Source organism: Amblyomma mixtum, chromosome 2, assembly GCF_055824585.1.
Source record: "Amblyomma mixtum isolate Tamu chromosome 2, ASM5582458v1, whole genome shotgun sequence".
Lineage (NCBI taxonomy): Eukaryota > Metazoa > Arthropoda > Arachnida > Ixodida > Ixodidae > Amblyomma > Amblyomma mixtum.
This window is the reverse complement of record NC_143013.1, coordinates 247,849,877-247,870,962: the sequence shown is the minus strand read 5'-3', so window position 1 is coordinate 247,870,962 and position 21,086 is coordinate 247,849,877. Positions and strand designations below refer to the sequence as shown.

The 21,086-nt window shown below is 46.5% G+C and overlaps 1 protein-coding gene across 1 annotated transcript in view; it reads right to left on the bottom strand.

Annotated features, from left to right (window-relative positions):
* Positions 1 to 327: 327 nt before the first annotated feature.
* The window catches only part of LOC149363368 (uncharacterized), a 31,644-nt gene continuing 10,885 nt past the window's right edge, over positions 328 to 21,086 (bottom strand). Inside the window, exons 3-5 of the mRNA XM_089568490.1 lie at positions 15,405 to 15,812; positions 9,498 to 9,726; positions 328 to 1,056 (exon numbers count right to left, since the gene is read on the bottom strand). Coding sequence (XP_089424616.1) covers positions 328 to 1,056; positions 9,498 to 9,726; positions 15,405 to 15,812 — 1,366 coding nt within the window. The remainder of the gene's footprint in view (positions 1,057 to 9,497; positions 9,727 to 15,404; positions 15,813 to 21,086) is intronic.

Sequence of the window (21,086 nt, the reverse complement as noted above, 5' to 3'; positions counted from 1 at the left end):
GAAAATTTCTGAAAAAAAAGGATACCCAAAAAGTAGTATTAGAGACAACAGACATCGAAAGCATTCCTGGTATGCAAAAATGAGGTACACTCAAAAGCCAAAACTTAAATGCAGTTGTCATTTTCACTAATTGCATGGGTAAAAAACCTTTGGCAAACAAAGACTTCTTTCGCCTCTACGAGGGCGTCAAACCTTAATAGACTCGTCAACATGGCGTGCAGTCTTCAAATGGTCTGAAGTATTTTGAGCTTCGCCATGTAGAACGCCTGAGTTTCTCATGCAGTGATGACGTTGAAGTATTTTGTTCGCTAGACTTGAATACAGCGCCTAATAACTATTGTTATACTCACACTTCTTCTTGCGGAGAAGAGCGCCGTAGTGGAAGGGAGAGCCGAGGCCATAGCCGTAGTTCAGGCCGTAGCCGAGGAGACCGTGGCCGAAACCGTAGTGGCCGGCACCGTAGCCGAGAGTGCCAACACCGTAGCCGTAGACTGGGGCGGCGTGGTAGGCAGCGACGGCTGGAGCAGCGTGGGCAACGGTGGCCACAGCTGGGGCGTGGTGGACGGTGGTGGTGGCAACAGCTGGGGCGGCGTGGTAGGCAGCGACAGCTGGGGCAGCAGCGTAGGTGGCGACTGGGGCAGCGGCGTAGGTGGCGACTGGAGCAGCGTGAGCAACGGTGGCGACAGCTGGAGCAGCAGCGTAGGTGGCGACAGCTGGGGCGGCGTGGTAGGCGGCGACGCGAGTCACAGCTGGGGCCACGGCGTAGCTAGCCACGGCTGGGGCAGCGTGAGCGACGGTGGTCACAGCTGGGGCGGCGTAAGTGGCGACGGCTGGGGCAGCATGGGCGACAGTGGCGACGGCTGGGGCGTGGGCAACGGTGGCCACAGATGGAGCGTAGCCAGCGTAGCCAAGGCCGTAGCCGAGGCCACCATAGCCAAGGCCGTAGCCGAGGCCACCATAGCCAAGGCCGTAGCCGAGGCCACCATAGCCAAGGCCGTAGCCGGTGTAGCCAGCGAGAGCGCTGGTGGCAAGAGCCAGGAGGACGCAAGCACGGATCTGGAAAAAGAAAAATGGGTTCATAATAACGATTTTCAACTACTTCTTTAATTAGAGAACTTTCAGACTATATGCTGCCGTTTAGCTTTAGCGATGTTGCGTAGTTCAGCGTAGCTACGCAACACACAGCTCACAGAGCGCGGACGTGAGGAACCTCTCTTTGTGTTGATATCTCTCCGGTACTGAGAGGTAAATATGTTATCATAATACTCTTCCTCTTGGACTCATTCTCACCGGGAACGGCGAATAAATTAAGTGCGCCACATCTCCAAATGAATGTGGCTACTAGGCGCTGTTGCATTTAGCGGTTAGAACGGAACTTTGGATATAATCAAACGCATTTCATGGTACTCGTGGGAGTTTCTAGCGCAATCAGAGATGTGAACAAATTTCCCATTTTCCTTCGCAAGCATTAAAAAGTTTTTGTTGCTTACCATGATGACGTTGAGCTGCTGTTGAGCCGACTGCTGACTGAGCTCAGTTCTCGGGCCCTTTTATACCGAAAGTGTCTTGCTGTGCGCACGTGAGCAGCTAAAGGAAACATTTGCTGAAATAATTGACCAGTTGGAATTTCTGTGAACTTGTTATTCCGCCCGTCATCGTAAACTGCCTCACTGCTGCAGGCTACTCCGTGCCCCGAACTCTAATCGAATACCGCACCTCAACCTTGAATGCTGACGCAGTGTTAGAGGAAAGTGGATCTCGATACATAAATCATCACCCATTCGCACGGCGACTTCTCGATCAAACACGGCATTGGTAGTGATGTGGCAAACTGCGTTTGTTCCGATAGGGTACTGGGTGTTCAAATTTTAGCTTTTTCCACGTGGTAGGCTAGAAGCAATGTTCCTTGTTTCTGCATTTCCGAACACTGTTTAGTGGTTTGCCGCTATCATAAGGGATGTTCTTCTCAACTTAGTACAATGGATACGTAAAAAAGCGCCACATGTTATGGCGTCGTTTTTCGAAAATGACGGTTCTCAAGACTTAAACACGCGCTAAAGACGCAAAACACATTTTACATTGTGAGTTACCACTCTAAAGTGTTGAAAATTGCGTCCAACGTAATTGCCGACCGAAGCTCGTGTGCGGCGGTGGGAGCGGATCAACATCTGGCCTGGCTCGTCAATGGCGATATTGGTTAACCTCGCATGACGAGTACAGCTCGAGGTTCGTGGTTAATAGTTTAGATTTATTTTAATTACGGCTCTTCAAAACTTTACCCCTTGTTACCTCTTCTCTTGGCTTTAACAATATCAGTATAAAAGATGAAAAACACCGCTGACTTCGGGCGACAAAGTAATGAAGGACCGAGAACCGGACCAGGGCGAATATTTTATTAAACACGAAGAATCTATGCCCCGCCGCGGTGGCTCAGTGGTTACGGCGCTCGGCTGCTGACCCGAAAGACGCGGGTTCGATCCCGGCCGCGGTGGCTGAATTTCGATGAAGGCGAAATTCTAGAGGCCCGTGTGCTGTGCGATGTCATTGCACGTAAAAGAACCCCAGGTGGTCGAAATTTCCGGAGCCCTTCATAAGGCGTCTCTCATAGCCTCAGCTGCCTTCGGACGTTAAAACCAAATAAACCAACGAAGAATCTATGGCAGCTGTATAGCTTTGCTTTGTAGCTCTACGGTTGCTCTTGATTGGACAACGATGCAGAATTACTCCCTCTTACAAATCTACTCCACTTGTAGGCTACCCCTAGACATTTGACGACGAAATAGCAGTTCGGAAACATTTCAATCAGTATTAAGGCGAAAGCCGTTAATGTCTCATCGTTGTAGGCAGCAGTTGTCGACAGAAATGTCACGCTTTTCAGTTGGTCGAAACTGTCGTGACGTCACAGTGCGCCAATTTCAAGCGGGGCCAATTGTACTTTGGCTTTATTTATATGGCCTGACTAGAAAAGATAATTAGGCTAATTGGGTAATTAAGCAATTAACTAAACTCAGTCCTTAACGCAACCAAATTCTCACCAAATTATTCCGAATTGATATGGGTCCCAGCCCATTCGGGGAATCCGGGGAACGAGGCAGCCCACAATAAAGCCCGAGGTTTCGTCGACCGGGCAGTGGATGAGTCTGGCTCCCTGAATTTCACGAAGGACTCCATGATCACATATCATGATCTCACCAATCATTTTAAACTAGAGAGGAGAATTTTCCCCCCTCCAGACAAAAGACTTAGTAAAGAACAAGAGGTTACGTGGCGTCGTCTACAGACGAGATCGATACGCACCCCATCACTCCTCGCGCGCATTTATCCAGATCTTTACAACCCAAACTGCAAACACTGTGGCCAACGTGCTACCTACGATCACATCCTGTGGGACTGCAAAATAGAGCCACCTCCGGGTGATCTAGTTACAGCTCCTTCTCTCGAGCGGTGGGAGACCGTGCTGGCTAGCTCTGACCCCAGAACGCAAGTTTTGGCGGTGGAGTGGGCTGACAAAGTCGTCGAGGGCTATGTACTCTCGACCACTTAACGCGACCTCTTGCCAAGCTCTTCCCGGCGAATAAAATGTTTTACAATCAATAGTAACCATGCAACCAATTGAAGGGATCATATAGTGATGCTCCAAGTAACTGGGACTGAGTTTAGTTAATTGCTTAATTACCCAATTAGCCTAATTATCTTTTCTAGTCAGGCCATATAAATAAATAAAACCGAGTAGGAAATTGGTCGAGCTCGGGAATCGAACCCCGGTCTTCGGAGTGCGAGACGAGCATGCAATCCACTCCGCCATGCCAGCTCGATGGTTTGGAATGAACAAAGGCGCGTCTAGTGAATACGGTGCCTTCGCTCACTGCCATCCTCCTCCTTTCTCTTCCGGCGAGGTTTAGGTGTCCACCGAGATATGAGAGACAGATACATTTCCTTTCCTCAAAAACCAATTTACCGACGAGTGAGGCGTAGAACCGAATGGGCGATGGCGTTCTATGGACTCCCTGGCAGCGTTGCAAGACGCTGTCGCGTTCCACTCTTAGAGGCGAAGCTTAACATCTTAACCAGACATCAGTGACCGCACTTTAGGTAAAAAAAAGTACACCCCCCCCCCCCCCCCCCCCACCGAGATATGTGAGACAGTTACTGCGTCACTTCCTTTCCTCAAATACAAGTTTCATTTCCTTCATTACAGGCCATCTTTGTCGTTCTTCTTTCACTCCACTTCTTCCCTTCCTCTACAGTGCGGTTCAGGTGTCCACCCAGATGACAGAGAATTACTGCGCCATTTCCTTTCCTCAAAAAGCGTTGCGTTCAAACGGCAAGACAACGCGCCGAACGGGTGGTGGCGTTCCGTGGACTCCCTGGCAGCGCTACAACACGCTGTCGCGTTCCATTACTAAAGGCGAAGTTTAAGCGTCATTAATTATCATTTAATTAGCATTCAGGCATTAATCAGTAATTAACCATTAATTAGTGATTTGTCGTCACTTAGTAATTAGTGCTCAATTACATGTGACGCCACCAGTGCCACAGAAGCAGTCAAAATTCTTCAAGAATCAAAATTCTTTACTTCTGTTTGAAAAGTGCCTGTAAATGTTGTGAATTTGTGTGTGTTTATATGCTTGTATTTTGTTTTGTCCCACCCTGCTATGATCTGTACAAGATCGCAGTATCTATAAATAAATAAAAATAAAAAAAAGTGGTGCGGAAAACTCTTTCGCCTCTACGCACTTTAGGCAGTCAAAGTGCCCCTGAATTTTTCTCGCCCTGTCAGCAGCAAAGTTCAATGTATGTCGGTGTGCGATATATTTATTGTTCATTATATGATTTCAGACCATTGTTTAATAAGTTCTGAATTCCCTACCCATGACGGCATTTGCATAACCTATGTCATTACACAGCTTTAAACTAAGCTGATGATTGTAAAGGTAATGAAAGTCGGAGCCCGAAGAAATAATTAGTGGCTTGAGCAATTGGATGCCACAGGATTCCATGAAGCTTAGGCTGCTATAGCGTGGTGTGTGAGGGCAAGTGCCCACGCCCCCATTTTGGCGTGTAAAGCGAAAATAATTATGGCGCTAAGCCACGACGAGTGTCGTTGGCATTTTGAAAAACCTCCCTCAGTCTGCGCTAAATGTTGATAGTGAAAGCTTTGTTGTCAATGAAGAAGATAGCAGCAAAAATCTTCTCTGTCTTGCCTGAAGAAAAGAACGAACATCATCCTAATTGCTGACTTGAATCGGCGGGTCTGCGGGAATGGGTGGTTTTCTTCTGGTTATTCACGATTGTCTGCGTCTTGGTTTCATGATGCATTTTTAAAAACGACGCTGCATCAGCGGGTACATTTTTTCGGTCACTTCGTGGTTTGCACGGTAACAGAAAACAGAAACGAAAAGGACCGTAGCTATAATGAGCTTGATCAGTCGGTTTTCCAGGTTTGAACAGACAGGAATGCCTGTGCTCTGATCATTTTATAAGGATGCTTAAGATTGAAGTTTTTGGGAAAGTGAATGAATCTAAAGGCCTTTTTTACAGCTCTTTGCAGTTCTTGCATTAAAATTTCTCTGTGACAGGAATCTTGGGAAAATTGTTAATGATCAGGGACGCCCACCGCGTTCATCAGGTCTGCTTTCTAACAGCCCGCTTTCGAACTTCTCGATCCATTCGAAAATCAGTGTCCTAAACTGAGATTAATTCTAGAAATGTTACTTAAGCTCACCAAGTCACTGGATATAACCGCGATAGTGAGAATGGCATCTGTCTGTCTCTGGCTTTTTCTTGTGGCTGTCTTTTTTATAGCGCAACTCGGTTCCTTCAAAGCAATGCACCAACTTGCCCAACAAGAAGTTCTTCTAAACTACGAGAATGGCATACCACGATTGCCGCCGCGGTGGCTCAGCGGCTATGGTGCTCGGCTGCTGTCCCGAAAGACGCGGGTTCGATCCCGGCCGCGGCGGCTGAATTTCTTTGGAGGAGAAATTCGAGGCCCGTGTACTGTGCGATGTCAGTGCACGTTAAAGAACCCCAGGTGGTCGAAATTTCCGGAGCCCTCCACTACGGCGTCTCTCATAGCCTTAGTCGCTTTGGGACGTTAAACCCCATCAACCAACCAACCATACCACGATTATTCTGGCCTGACCATTCGAGAACATCATCATTGCCTTCACATCAACTGCACATGTCAAGGGTGCATGCTTAATTGGAAAGGAAATCTGAAACATTCGATCGACCTAGAAACATTGCGGAGAAGACAAAAAAAAATCACGTGGCAATTCTATATCTTAAGCGCGCAGAATTTCTGAGTGCACCTCGTAGCTGCAGCTTGCGCGCTTTACCCTATATATAAAATATAGTCCCGTTCCCTCTGCACCTTAGCTTATACCTTTATATTACATTTATATTAGTTTTGCTTGTTATTACTCGCTAACTTCTACGACGTGAATATTGCCACGCTGACGAGCTGCATTAAGGTGTTTTCTACGCTCATACGTATTTCCGATGTATTGAGATAGATCAGTCCATTGGAAAAGTTAATCTTTTCAGTCCTAAAGCGCTCGATTGTGAAATGAACTTTTTATGTGTCATGCGAAACCGCATAATCCTGTGAGCTTGTTACCTGCTACCTGAGTTAGTGGTCGACACACAGGCCTATATTTTTTTTTGCTCCCTGAACTCATAGGAACGTTCATCATTCTTCAAGAAATGTTGTTTCTGGACGTCGTACATGGTGTCTGGGCCAAGTGAGCAGTCTAGTCACTTGACATCCCCCTGCGCACATGCACTGCCGAATGAATGAATGAATGAATGAAAACCTTTATTGTACAACAAGTGTTCTTTATCGAAGAGTAGGTGGAGCCCTCAGTCCAGGGCCCCAGCGGCCTTTGCAGCGGCCACTTTTTTGTCTGATGTAAGCAGTGCACTGCCGAATGTCACATTCTCGCTGAACTACACCTTAGATTCTTACTTGTATTTCATGTGTACCGCACTCTGTTTTGTCTTTAAATTTAGATCACTTTACTTCATTTTAATCGGCCCCTGCGATTTTTCGCTCATTAGGAGGTTTGTTAATACCTTGCTTTCGGCTCCATGCATGCGGGAAAGTGAGACATTTTTCTTGACCTTTCCTTTAAAGAACACCAGCAAACAGTTCAAAAGCGTAGCTTTTTGGGCTTGTTGGTGCATGATCATAGCGATATAATAGCGCAGATTAAGACAGGACACACGAAGAAGACACGAACAACACGAGCGCTAACTTCCAACAAAATATTTATTACACACATGCAACATATTTAACACCAAAACCACGTCATCACCTGTGCTATCAGTAACGTTGTCTGAGAAATGATAGCTCCTTATCCGATAAAAAGATAGAAGGAGTGCTTATACATGTCTCTCTCGAAGAATTTATCTTCTCTGCTTCAATTATTAACCGCGTAAGCATGTCCCTACTTTTTGCAAGGACAGCAGTTTTCTCAAAAAATGGTTTGCATGCTTTTGATTCGCATAAATGAATATGATCAACAAGTGATTTCTCTTTGCCGTTCTTGATGTCGCGTGCGTGTTCCATTAATCGTTGATTGAGGCATCTCCCCGTCTGGCCGATGTAATGGCCCCCGCATGATAACGGTATTTTATACACGACACCTTCAATGCATGGCACGTACGGCTTCTGATGACGAGTTGTGCATCCTACGTGGATGCACAACTCGTCATCAGAAGCCGTACGTGCCATGCATTGAAGGTGTCGTGTATAAAATACCGTTATCATGCGGGGGCCATTACATCGGCCAGACGGGGAGATGCCTCAATCAACGATTAATGGAACACGCACGCGACATCAAGAACGGCAAAGAGAAATCACTTGTTGATCATATTCATTTATGCGAATCAAAAGCATGCAAACCATTTTTTGAGAAAACTGCTGTCCTTGCAAAAAGTAGGGACATGCTTACGCGGTTAATAATTGAAGCAGAGAAGATAAATTCTTCGAGAGAGACATGTATAAGCACTCCTTCTATCTTTTTATCGGATAAGGAGCTATCATTTCTCAGACAACGTTACTGATAGCACAGGTGATGACGTGGTTTTGGTGTTAAATATGTTGCATGTGTGTAATAAAAATTTTGTTGGAAGTTAGCGCTCGTGTTGTTCGTGTCTTCTTCGTGTGTCCTGTCTTAATCTGCGCTATTATATCGCTATGAGCAAACAGTTATTCATAACCTGTGTTCGACTTCTAAGTGACCACGACTCTTAATTTTCCCATTACTACTTTGACGTCACGTTCCGGGTCTGCAGTGCTAATGAACTTACGCCTTCGCTACATTTTGACAGCCATTACCTAGGGAGAACTTTTTTATTGTTCGTCATACAGCTGAAGATCGAGTTTTCTTTGTACCCTCTCAAACACAACGACTGTACGTTGATGTGCACTCTACCCTTTGTTGTAGTTCTACTCCACGCGGAATTAAAAAAATTCAGGGCGATCTATTGGATCCAGTGAGAGGAAATGCGAGAACGTTTTTCTCTATGTCCTCTTCTTTTGCGCTGTAAATCTGCAGCCAAGATCATGAACTGTATCACTAAGACCACTACGGATACTTGTAACTTCTCTAAGTCACTATTACAAATAAAATCTAACCACTACAACGTGCCACTGAAGAGTTCTTACCAAGTTTCTGGCACCCGTGTTTAATTATAACATGCATTTCATCATAGCCGATGCTTCATTACAGCGGTGTTTCGTTCTAGTCCGTGGCAGGTGGCACGTGTAGCAGAGAGGTTTGAGCTGGTGAGCGAGAACTCAGCCGGCTTCACAGAGACGCCCACGCTGAACAGTTCTCTTCATCAATGCACCTCCTAAAGCCCCCGCACTAAACATGGCACCTATGTCAGATAGAAAATGGAAAGCTAAAAGAATTGGGTCAATGAATTCTGTGAAACCGTTTATTCTTCAATATAATTTCGCTCCATTGTCGGTACGAAGTTAAAAGGCACAGCACCAAATTTCGGCGCAGACGCTTGCAGGAGGAGTCGATCCCGGACGGAGAGTTTCTGTAAGAAAGAAAAAAGGTCTATCAATACTATTTCAACAGCACTGATGAGCAAGAGCATTGAGTAAAGTATATGCAGTTACCATTAGAAAAAGATTAGCTCAGAGCTGAGCCGAAAGAAAAGCAGATTTCGAACAAAATAGTTTTTTAAAAATAAAACAGTTAAATTCAGCGTGTTTCAGTCCTCTTTTACTGGACACGAGGAGCCATGAAAAACGATAAACTGGAGTTTCGCAAATACGCTAAGTGCTTAAACTCTTTTTTGCGCAGCAGGGCGCCATAGTGGAAGCGATAGCCAAGACCATAGCCGTAGTTCAGGCCGTAACCGAGGAGGCCATGGCCGTAACCGTTGTGGCCGGCTCCATAGACAACAGTGCCAACACCGTAATTGTAGACTGGGGCAGCGTGCTAAGCAGCGACGGCTGGAGCAGCATGAGCAACGGTGGTCAAAGCTGTGGCGTGGTGGACAGTGGTGGTGGTGACAGCTTCGGGAGCGCACGCGGCTACGCCTGGAGCAGCGACGTAGGTGGCGACGGCAGGAACAGCTGGGGCAGCGTGGGCAAGGGTGGCAGAGGGGGCGAAGTCAGTGTAGCTATACCCGTAATGTGGAAGGCCATAGCCGGTGCCGTAGCCGTATCCCAGGCCGTAGCCGGTGTAACCAGCGAAGACGCTGGTGGCAAGAGCCAGGAGGATGCAAGCACGGATCTGCAATAAGCAAAGCGATTCGATGCGCCTGAATGCACCTGATGGAACCGGCCAGATGATACAAAATTTTCGTTTTTGTTCTCCACACTACGGAGGGGAAGTTGTGAGCAATGCGCGAGAGCGTGTGTGCTGCAGAGAAATGGTGCCTTGTTCTAAGGAGTTTCTTCTGGATCAAAATAACCTTTCCTTGCGCCTAGTAATCAACGGTTTTCACTGGGCGGAGGAGTCCTAATCATTTAACTGTGAGACACTTGTTGCGTCCGTGAATTCTTTCTGCAATGCAGCGATGAAACGATGTAGTCACTGAAGCTCTTGCCTTTATCTCAGGGCTATATTATTCGACTCCTGTCACTGCACCTCGATTGCATTGTTCATTGTTTATATTTTGACATTTGAAATCATGAATTCATGAGTGTAAAATGGATATTGCTGGCCCAAAGCATTGAAATAGTGTCACAATTGCTTATAATAATATCAATTTGTAGACAGAGAGAGTTCCGCTCACTATAGTGCGAGAGAGTTCCGCTCACTATAGTGCCTTCGGTGGGGATGATGAGCCAACTGTTGAATTAGCAACTGTTTTCAGAACGCATATACGACTGACTCGTGCATGCATCAGAGTGTTCCTGAGTGTTAGGTAGCAGGTAGCTTGGAAGCAAAAAGTTCTCGTTCACGTGAGTGTCCACGTGAAGCATTCGTGTTGAGGAGAAGAAAGAATGTAAGTTGTACGCACTCAGACGTTTATTCACAGGCTTCGCCGAAGATCTCACCACTGTAAGGACTACACAGGCCAACGGCAGCGAAATAGTTGTAAATGAAGCACCAAGAAGCTGGCGAAGCCCTCGGGTCAAAAAAGGAAAGCGGTGCGGAGGATTCCGTCTTCAATATGTATGTACTCGACGAACCCTTTTAAGTTGTGAACGTGACAATCGTAACAAACGCGAAAATGCAATCAGTGATCAAATTGGTCCGGTGCACTATCCCAAAAGATAATTGCGAAAGCACCCGTGAGATATTGCGGCAATACGACGTATTACGTGGGCATTGTTGCGCAAAGAATTCAAAAGCTCTGTTTCAGAGCACGACACTGACCCGTCCATGAGTACCCGTCTGTGCTAGATTTCCTTCACCACGATTAAAATGCAAAGACTTTGTCTCGCCAGACAGAGAATACGTTACATTAAACCGTCTGCTTGTACATTGCTTCTCTCTATTCTTGATTTCAATAAACAAAATGAGGCTGATTTGTCTACACCAGTGGAAAAACACGAAAACATTTCGTTAATATGAGCACAAGCTATGTAGTAATGAAAGATATTTTTGAATGACAGGCGACCACCATACACATCGTAATAGATGAGATAATGAGCAGAAGTGATAAGTTCATAGCAGGATACTTAAAAGCCATGTCGAAGCAATAACTGAGCTATTTTAGCTGCGAATGTAGAGCTAACTTGTGCAAACCTGCTGCAGCATATGCGTAATACCTGGCATACAGGCTCCAGTGTTTAAGAACTTGATAATGCGGTGGCTTTCTTTTCGGTGAAATGGCGACAAACTGCTCTGAGAGGGGAGAAAACGGAATAGAATCACAGTTGTCGTCATGCTTGAATCTTTTTTGGCTTTTCGTGTTTTATTTAGCCGCTGCGTTCGAGAAAAAGGCATACGAAACGCTGCTTGCGAACAGGCAAAAGCTGAGTTCGCTTTGAAGGCATGGGAAACCTGTATTTTTAGCAAACAACATGGCAGACACTCAAGTATGATGGTCCGGTGCCCGATATAACATGAACGCGTCCCACGTGACAGTTTAGTTCGTTTGTAGTTCATCACGTTCAGATGGCTCATTTTTATTCTGACGGTGCATGTTTTTCGGGAGTATAGCCACTATTTATGCTCGAACACTGCTTGGAGGTAAGGCTGTTCTGTCCCAAATGGATGTAAAATTTTGGTTTTATTGATTTTATATAATTCGTCTCAGAAAGAAGCGCCACGAATCATGCTTTTAGAAGAACTGCAGATTGGGCTGGTTGGTGTAGATTCATAGTGACGAATCATGCTTTTAGTACGCGGCCATCCTGGATAAGCCATTATCAGCTCGTGACTGTTTGCAAACGACGCGTACACGGCTTCAGAATTTGAATGCCACTAACATGAAGGCGCTGTACTACACTGTGCAAATGTCACCCAATGGTTGAGGACGAGAATCACACAATTCTGAATTCCGCTCATGCGTTCTTGCGAGCTGCCACATAACAGTATTCGTGCAGGCCCCTATAGTGCTAAGCTTGTTCAGGGCACTGCTGAAATGAAGCTGCAACGAGGAATGATTTCTCAGTACTCCTTCATTAGAAAGCTATTAATGGTATTTCGTGAAATGGGACAACATATTTTTGCATTGTTCTATAGTCGCTGCAATACGGCCACAGTCCAATACACGCGAACCAATACACGCGGCTCATGCAGACGGCCAGTGGGCGCCGCCTGCTAAACCGCTTACACATCCAACACGACTGCACTCCAGAGGAGGCGGAGCGTATCCCAATACTGTGGCGCCATATGCTCTGGGTCTCCCCGCTCCCCCGTAACATGGACACCGGCATGCACGAAAACAGACGACAAGCGCGGGCTCGGGCTCTTGATAGACAACACGGCTCCCGACCCGGCGTATATTATGTAGACGTAGCAGGGCCATCGCCCACGGGATTTTACACGGCCGCGGTCGTTCACCAGGAAATGCACGGTGATGGACTCTCCTTTCGAGCCCCGAATTCAATGCGAGCCGAGGAAGCGCTTGCTGCCGCCCACGCCAATTCGGGAATCATTATCACGGACTCCCGAAAATAATGTCATCATTACTTGGCAGGAGAGATCTCCCCCTTAGCTGCTTGAATTCTAAGACGGACTGCCACTGATCCAACCCCGAAAAAAATCATTCGGGCTCCTGGCCACCAGGGCTTACAAGGTAATGAGGCCGCTGACGCGGATGCCCGAACGCTAATTCTCCGGGCTCCTCATCCTTGCTCTTCTGGCTCGGAGACTAACCAGCCGCTGCTGCGTTTCAAGCAAATAATAACGCATTATAGCGACAACCACCGCCTTTTCCCGGCCCCTGCAAAGGGACTGAGTAAGACGGAGGCGCGAACTTTAAGGCGCCTGCAGACAGGTACTCTACTCTGTCCTGCAATCGTAAAACATTACGATCCTAACACGGATGGGCGATGCTCGCACTGTGAGGAAACCTGTGATATCTTCCACATGGTGTGGGCATGTACTCAAAATCCCCACCTCCCCCCTTCCCCTACCCCTTCCCGAGAGGCATGGGAGACTGCCCTCCTCAACTGCTCCTCGCTTCAGTCCCAAAGGGCTCTGGTGAAACGGGCGAGAGACGGGGCCTCGTCATGCGGTGTCCCGGACTAGGGACGCCGACCATGCAGCGGGGTCACTGTGCGGCTCCCAAATTCTATTTCATGAAATGTTTTCACCACCACCACCTTCTAAGTGACCACAACTCTTAATTTTCCCATTCTTTCTTTGACGTCACTTTCCGGGTCTGCCGTGGCAATAACTTACGCCCTTACAGACACGAGTTCAGGTCCTCCTCTTCGGTGGTGGTGGAGATGGGGGTCCGTTTGGGCGCGACACGTTGCAGGAGGGAGATGAGACGTAGTTGAACTTCTTTGCAGAAATGTAAAGCTGGGTTTATTTACAAATATTTACAATTATACACACCGACCAGGGTGGTCGCTAGCATTCAGGACGATCGGAGCGCCAGGCCAGAGCTCGCCCCTACGAAACCCTGTCCTGCCTGACCGGCTTAACTCGCGCTACGCGTAGCGGCTCCTCATCCTTCGGAACGTGGCCAGCTCAAAGCTAGACCCTGTCCGTCTCTCGCGATTCCGAATCTCCACCAAGAGTCCCTGCCCAAGTCTCCCTTTTTGGCGCCAAAACGCCTCCTAAAATAAGTTTCCCCAGCATTCTGGGGACCAACTTAGTGACCAATGAGAGATGAGCTTCTTACAACCAATCAGAGCGTTTCGTCTGCAACCCAACAGACCAATGACACGCCGGTACCCACGAGCTTGTTTGCTCGCGAGGACCGCATGCCTTTAAGAAGCCGATCGCGCTTTTGCGCTTTTCCACAAACAGCAGAAACATCCTGACAAAATAACAAAATACACACAAGCACAACTTCCACCAGCTATGGCTCCAAACGCTACAGGGTGGCATCTGAGCCCTATGGCTAGCGGCAGAGTAAGCACAACTCGTTAACCACCATCCGGCCGCACGACCATTCGTAATTGCACCCAGCTGCCTCCCACGCAGGCTTCCCCCTTAAGTGTCCATGAAGCTTTCTTTCACACTGTTCGATGCCGCTGTCGAAAAGCCATTAAACTTAACCCCGACAATGCGCCGGGGTGCGCGACTCGCACGCACTGTCCGCGGAGCGGTGCCCCTTCCGGCACCCCTCGCTGCCATTGCTGCTTTTACCTTTTGGGGCGGCAGCCCTTTGAAACCAGTTTTTGCTCTGTCTAAGAACGGCAAGACGGCGTTCGCCGGGGTGGGGACCACCCGAAACGCCCGCCTAAAACATCTTAAGATAAGGACCAAGTCGGCGGCGCCCGGGGTGATACGCAGATGGCCCGCTACCCGGCGGCCCGCAACCTCAACTCCTGGGGAGAACTTTTTTGTTGTTCGTCACAGAGCTGAAGATCGAGTTTTCTTTGTACCCTTTGAAACACCACGACTGCACGTTGATGTGTACTCTACCCTTTGTTGTAGTTCCACTCCACCCGGAATTCAAAAAATTCAGGGCGATCAATTGGATCCAGTGAAAGGAAATGCGAGAACGTTCTTCTCTATGTCCTCTTCTTTTGCGCTTTAAATCTGCAGCCCAGATCATGAACTGTATCACGAATACCACTATACTTGTAACTTCTCTAAGCCACTATCATCGGTAAAATATAAATACTACAACGTGCCTCTGAAAAGTTGTTACCAAGTTTCTAGCACCAGCCTTTAATTATAAATTGCATTTCATCATAGCCGGTGCTTCATTACAGCGGTATTTCGTTCTAGTCCGTGGCAGGTGGCAGGTGTAGTAGAGAGATGCGAGCTGGTGAGCGAGAACTCAGCCGGCTTCACAGAGACGCCAACGCTGGGCAATTCTCTTTATCAATGCACCTCCTAAAGCTCCCGCCCTAAAAATGGCACCTATGTCCGATAGAAAAAGGAAAGCTAAAAGAATTGGGTCAATGAATTCTGTGCAACCGTTTATTCTTCGATATAATTTCGCTCCATTGTCGGTACGAAGTTAACAGGCAGGGCACCGAATCTCGGCACAGACGCTTGCAGGAGGAGTCGATCCCGGAAGGAGAGTTTCTGGAAAAAAAAAGGTCTATGAATTTTTTTTCACCAGCACTGATGAGCAAGAGCACTGGGTAAAGCATATGCAGTTACTATTAGAAAAAGATTAGCTCAGAGCTGAGCCGAAAGAAAAGCAAATTTCGAACTAAATACTGTTTTAAAAATAAAACAATTGAATTCAGCGTGTTTCACTCCGCCTTTACTGGACACGAGGAACCATAAAAAACGATAAACTGGAATTTCGTAAATTCGCTAATTGCTTAAACTGTTTTTTCGCACAGCAGGGCGCCGTAGTGGAAGCGAGAGCCAAGACCATAGCCGTAGTTCAGGCCGTAACCAAGGAGGCCATGGCCGTAACCGTTGTGGCCGGCTCCATAGCCAACAGTGCCAACACCGTAATTGTAGACTGGGACATCGTGCTCAGCAGCGACGGCTGGAGCAGCTTTAGCAATGGTGGTCACAGCTGTGGCGTGGTGGAGGGTGGTGGTGGTGGTGGTGACAGCTGCGGGAGCGCGCGCGGATACGCCTGGAGCAGCGGCGTTGGTGGCGACGGCAGGAATAGCTGGGGCAGCGTGGGCAAGGGTGGCAGAGGGGGCGAAGGCAGTGTAGCTATACACGTAATGTGAGAAGCCATAGCCGGTGCCGTAGCCGTATCTCAGGCCGTAGCCGGTGGAACCAGCGAAGGCGCTGGTGGCAAGAGCCACCAGAGTAACGTCGCTGCACCTCGATTACATTGTTCATTGTATGTATTTTGACATTCCAAACGATGAATTCATGAGTGTAATTGGATGTATCTGGTACGAAGCATTAAAATAATGTAACATTTGCCTGTAATTATATAAATTTGTAGTCCGAGAAAGAGGATTAGTTTGAGAGTTCCGCTCACTATAGTGCCTTCGGTGGTGATGGTGAGCCAACTGTTGAATTAGCCACTGCTTTCAGAACGTATACACAACGACTGACTCGTGCATGTGTCAGACTGTTCCTGAGTGTTAGGTAGCAGGTAGCTTGGAAGCACAAAGTTCTCGTTCACGTGAGTGTCCCCGTGAAGCATTCGTGTTGAGGAGAAGAAAGAATGTAAGTTGTACGCACTCAGACGTTTAATCGCAGGCTTCCCCGAAGATCTCACCACTGTAAGGACTGCACAGGCCAACGGCAGCGAAATGGTTGTAAATGAAGCAGCAAGAAGCTGGCAAAGCCCTCGGGTCGAAAAAAGAAGGTGGTGCGGAGGATTCCGTCTTCAATATGTATGTACTCGACGAACCCTTTTAAGTTGTGAACGTGACAATCGTTACAAAAGCGAAAATGCAGTCAGTGATGAAATTGGTCCGGTGCACTATCCTAAAAGGTAATTGCGAAGGCACCCGTGAGATATTGCGTCAATATGACGTATTACGTGGGCACTGTTGCGCAAGGAATTGAAAAACTCTGTTTCAGAGCACGACACTGAGTCGTCCGTGAGTACCGGCCTGTGCTAGATTTCCTTCACCGCGATTAAAATGTAAAGACTCTGCCTCGCCAGACCGAGAATACGTAACATTAAACCATCTGCTTGTAGATGCTTCTCTTTATTCTTGATTTCAATAAACAAAACGAGGCTGATTTGTCTACACCAGTGGAAAGACACGAAAACATTTCATAAATATGACCACAAGCTAGGTAGTAATGAAAGAAATTTTTGAGTCACAGGCGACCACCATCTACATCTTAATAGATTAGATAATGCGCAGAAGTGATAAGATACTTAAAAGCCATCGCGCAGCACTAACTGAGCTATTTTAGCCGCGAATGTAGAGCTAACTTGTGCAAACTTGGTGCAGCATATGCGTAATACCTGGCATACAGGCTTCAGTGTTTAAGAACTTGGTAATGCGGTGGCTTTCTTTTCGGTGAAATGGCCACAAACTGTTCTGAGAGGGGAGAATACGGAATAGAATCACAGTTGTCGTCATGCTTGAATCTGTTTTGGCTTTGCGTGTTGTATTTAGGTGCTGCGTTGGAGAAAAAAGCATACAAAACGCTCCTTGCGAACAGGCAAAAGCTGTATTCGCTTTGAAGTTGTGGGAAACCTGTATTTTCAGCAAACAACATTGCAGACACTCAAGTATGATGGTCCGGTGCCCGCTATAACATGAACGCGTCCCACGTGATAGTTTCGTTCGTCTGTAGTTGATCACGTTCAGATGGCTCATTTTTATTCTGACGGTGCATGTTTTTCGCGCGTATAGCGACTATTTATGCTCGAATACTGCTTGGAGGTAAGGCTGTTCTGTCACAAATGGATGTAATGTTTGGGCCTTATTGTTTTTATATAATTCATCTCATAAAGGAGCGCCACGTATCATGCTTTTAGTACGCGGCCATCTTGGATAAGCCATTATCAGCTCGTGACTGTTTACAAGCGACGCGTACACGGCTTCAGAATTTGAATGCCACAAGCATGAAGGCGCTGCACTGCACTGTACAAATGTCACCCAATGGTTGAGGCCAAAAATCACACAATTCAAAATTACGCTGATGCGTTCTTGTGAGTTGCCATATAACAGTATTCCTGCAGCCCCCTATAGTGCTAAGCTTGTTCAGGACATTGCTGAAAAGAGCTGGAACGAGGAATGATTTCTCACTACTCCTTCATTAGAAAGCTCTTATTTGTATTTCGTCCGATGAGAAAACATATTTTTGAATTGTTCCATAGTCGCTGCAATACGACCACAGTGCAGGTGACTGCGATATGGGATCTGTCACTCCACAACAGACTACTTAACGTAAACTGTCGGGCTAAAGGCTAAAGTGCGCTCTATTTCAGCATCTGCTATGAAGGCGTGTACTGAGTAGATTGAAGAAAAAAGTTTTTTAAAGGATGGTATCGTTTCCAGCAGGAAAACTTAAAAGGAACAGGTGCTTCGCTTGCTCCAAGTGGTTGAACTATTTTTGCTTTCGCTTTTTATGTTTCCACTCTGTGTTTAAATGAAGCAAAAGATGAAGAGAGTGGGAGCCCGAGCCAGCAAAGATTACCGGGGCTTAAATCTAATTTAACATAAACTAAAGAGAGCTCAGCGCGCAAAAAAAAAGTTTTGAAGGTAGAAAATTGTTTTTTTTTGTGCGAAAAAAAAAAGAACGAGAACAAACAAAATAAAAATCAGGACCCTGGTCAGAAGACGATTCAGAGACAGACGGCTACGGTGAGGAATACGGTAGTGGTCATTCATTATTTGTCACTTTTATATATTTTTTGAAATCTTTGTAGCGTTGTGTTATGCTGCCGCTCGTGATTTTGATGGTTGCACTGTTGCTCTCAGTGTAAGCAGCATCGGTATGCGGTGAGTACAGAGGCAGCTATTGCTTTGCATGTCGCCAATTTAATTGCTCTCTCGCGATACTAGTTGAACATACGCGTCTTTGTTGAAAATATAAATCGCAATAACCATAAGACCCGCTTATTTCTCGTGCAGACTGCGTGCATTTTGCGACGATGTTGAAATCGCCCGCCAGAAATATGGATAAAGTGATTTGGGCCGTTAGTGCGAGGGAGAGATTCGACGGCTTGGGCATCTGTGTCTTCGCGCCGCCAGTGCTGAGCGCTCTAGCTGCTGGATCCTGACGAGCGCCACTATTAAGTCACACGTGACGTCACTGCATTCTAGCGAATGAGCGTGGCGCGTTGTCAACAACGACATGCGTGACATTACACCTTTCTAGCGAATGACCGGGGCGTGTTTATTCTGGTGTATTTAGCGTCCGCGAGCATGACGATGCGCAGAAGGGTGTCACACCTTTAAAGCTGTCGATGTAAAATAGTTTACATTAAAAGGAAAGTTCGGTATTCCATCTTTCTCAGAAACACATCGCTTCCTAACATTGTGCAGACCAACAGACATGCACGGTTCACAAGGTGCAAACCACTAAAAAAAAAAGGAGTGCCCTTCTTTTGTCTCACTTTCGCTGCAGCCCGGACCTTATATTTCAGGTCTTTTGACTGTTTCCCAACTTAATAGGAGTCCAGCGGATACGCGCCTCGTGTGTTATCAATAACGCCAATACAGAGCAGCACTGGTGCCTTGATTCGGAAGAGCACCCTCACTTTTCTACACTGCCGCCGTAGGAGGGCTTCGCCGCTTTTGGAGCTACGCATAAAACTGAAGTCTTCTCGGAAAGGACTTTCTGCAAAATTTCATTTCTTTCTTGCATGTTTCAAATTGTGACTTAATGAAACATTTAGCGCCAAAGACGCAAAACTCTTGAGGCTTCCCTGGCGCTCTACTGCGTCCATAAAAGACGCCACGTTTCTCAAATGCTCACTGAAGCCCAATGATCCAATAAACGGCGTCTACGTACGGACATATACGCTTTATTTGGATCATGCGGTGAGGTTACTCCTCGAGATTTCTTCTCTTGATTGGTCGTGATGCATTGAGCTCCGCCTCTATACAGATACACAGCTTCAGATATGGGTTTGCAAGATCTGCTTTGACCTAAGAAGCATTGCGTTGATTACAACGCTCAACGCTCAGAGTCAGGTGGCGACGCTTTGTCTCATGATAGCTCCCCTAAGGTAAAATTAGGTACATCACTCACGGCACGTACAAAGTACAACGAATATTCAAAGTATATTCCCGGCTGTATGGTCATCACACGGTTAACTGCAGCTGGTTGTGGTAGCTACTGCTTGCAGCAGCATAGTACGCTTACGCCTTTCCATTGTGCGCTCAGTTTAGTGTCTCTAAACCATCTACTCCTAATTCAATGTCGTCAACGTTATTAAAATGCTTATGACGCAACGATCGTAAAACGTAATACAATCCGGTAATGCGTTCATAAATACGCTAAAGAATAGATTTTATACTTTAACGGAGAGTTGAAGGTCTCGTTGCAGTATATTTACAGAAAAAGCCGACATTATTTGAGAGCAAGAAGTGCGTAAGGGAATGTTACTTCAGTTTCAGTTTTTGATGGTTAGAGAACAATACAATTGAGTAATATAGAAGTAATTTGTTAATTACAGCGGATAACTTAGGAGTTTATAAAAGAAAGAATAACAAGATGGCACCGGTGGGACACGAGCCAACGACTTCCGCCTGTCGGGACAGGCGGTGGCTGTCACGTACAGTCTTTGTCAAAAGTAACCAGGCTGCATGGATTGATTCTAGCTCGTACAGTGGAGCCTTTACAGCTTCCCTGAAGCTGAAATGGTCGTTGAAGGTAAGGACGTGGGCTCTTCTTACCTTCCAACAACTTTTGGTCTTTAGGAAAGTCACAAGGGCTCCACTATACAAGCTAGAAGCAAACCATACAGCCAGGTTACTTTTGACAAAGACGGTACTTTCGAAGCTACATATGCTACATATTCATGTTAAGTATATCTTAGCTCTGAGAGTGTTAAGCAACGCCGCACCAAATATTATTGGCGGACGGGGAACGTCCTGCTACACAAGCACAGTGAAATGGCTATTCGTTCCTAAAGACTGCATTTTTCGTGCTTAGGTTTTGAATACTTTCATTTAATATCTCCTGAAATAAATACTTCTCTATCTTGAATCCATTTATCTTTAGTCGTACTTCCTCTCATTATTCTACCTTGCTCAAACACTAGGATATATATGAGAAACTTCAGCTTGATTAAGTACTGTCTTCGCGGTTGCACCTCCTTGACGAGCACTAAATACTTTTTAGCAGGCAAGTTTAAGGAAGCCTGTCTCTACAGGAGTAGCTTGAGTGTAAAGGAAATGACATTTCACCTGGTGGCTAACAATATTCTCTTCTGCATAAACATGTCCTCTATGGATGTACAGCTGCTGGTCTATTTCTTTTCAGTGCCCCATTTTACAATAGAAAACATCAATCCCTATCTTTCAGGAATTTCACAAGACGCCCGGATCAAGAACGAAGCATCGTTTTCACCTCTGACGCCTTGAAGAAGTCAATTGTGCTTGATCCAGGTAACTGCCATGATGTCTGAAGTGG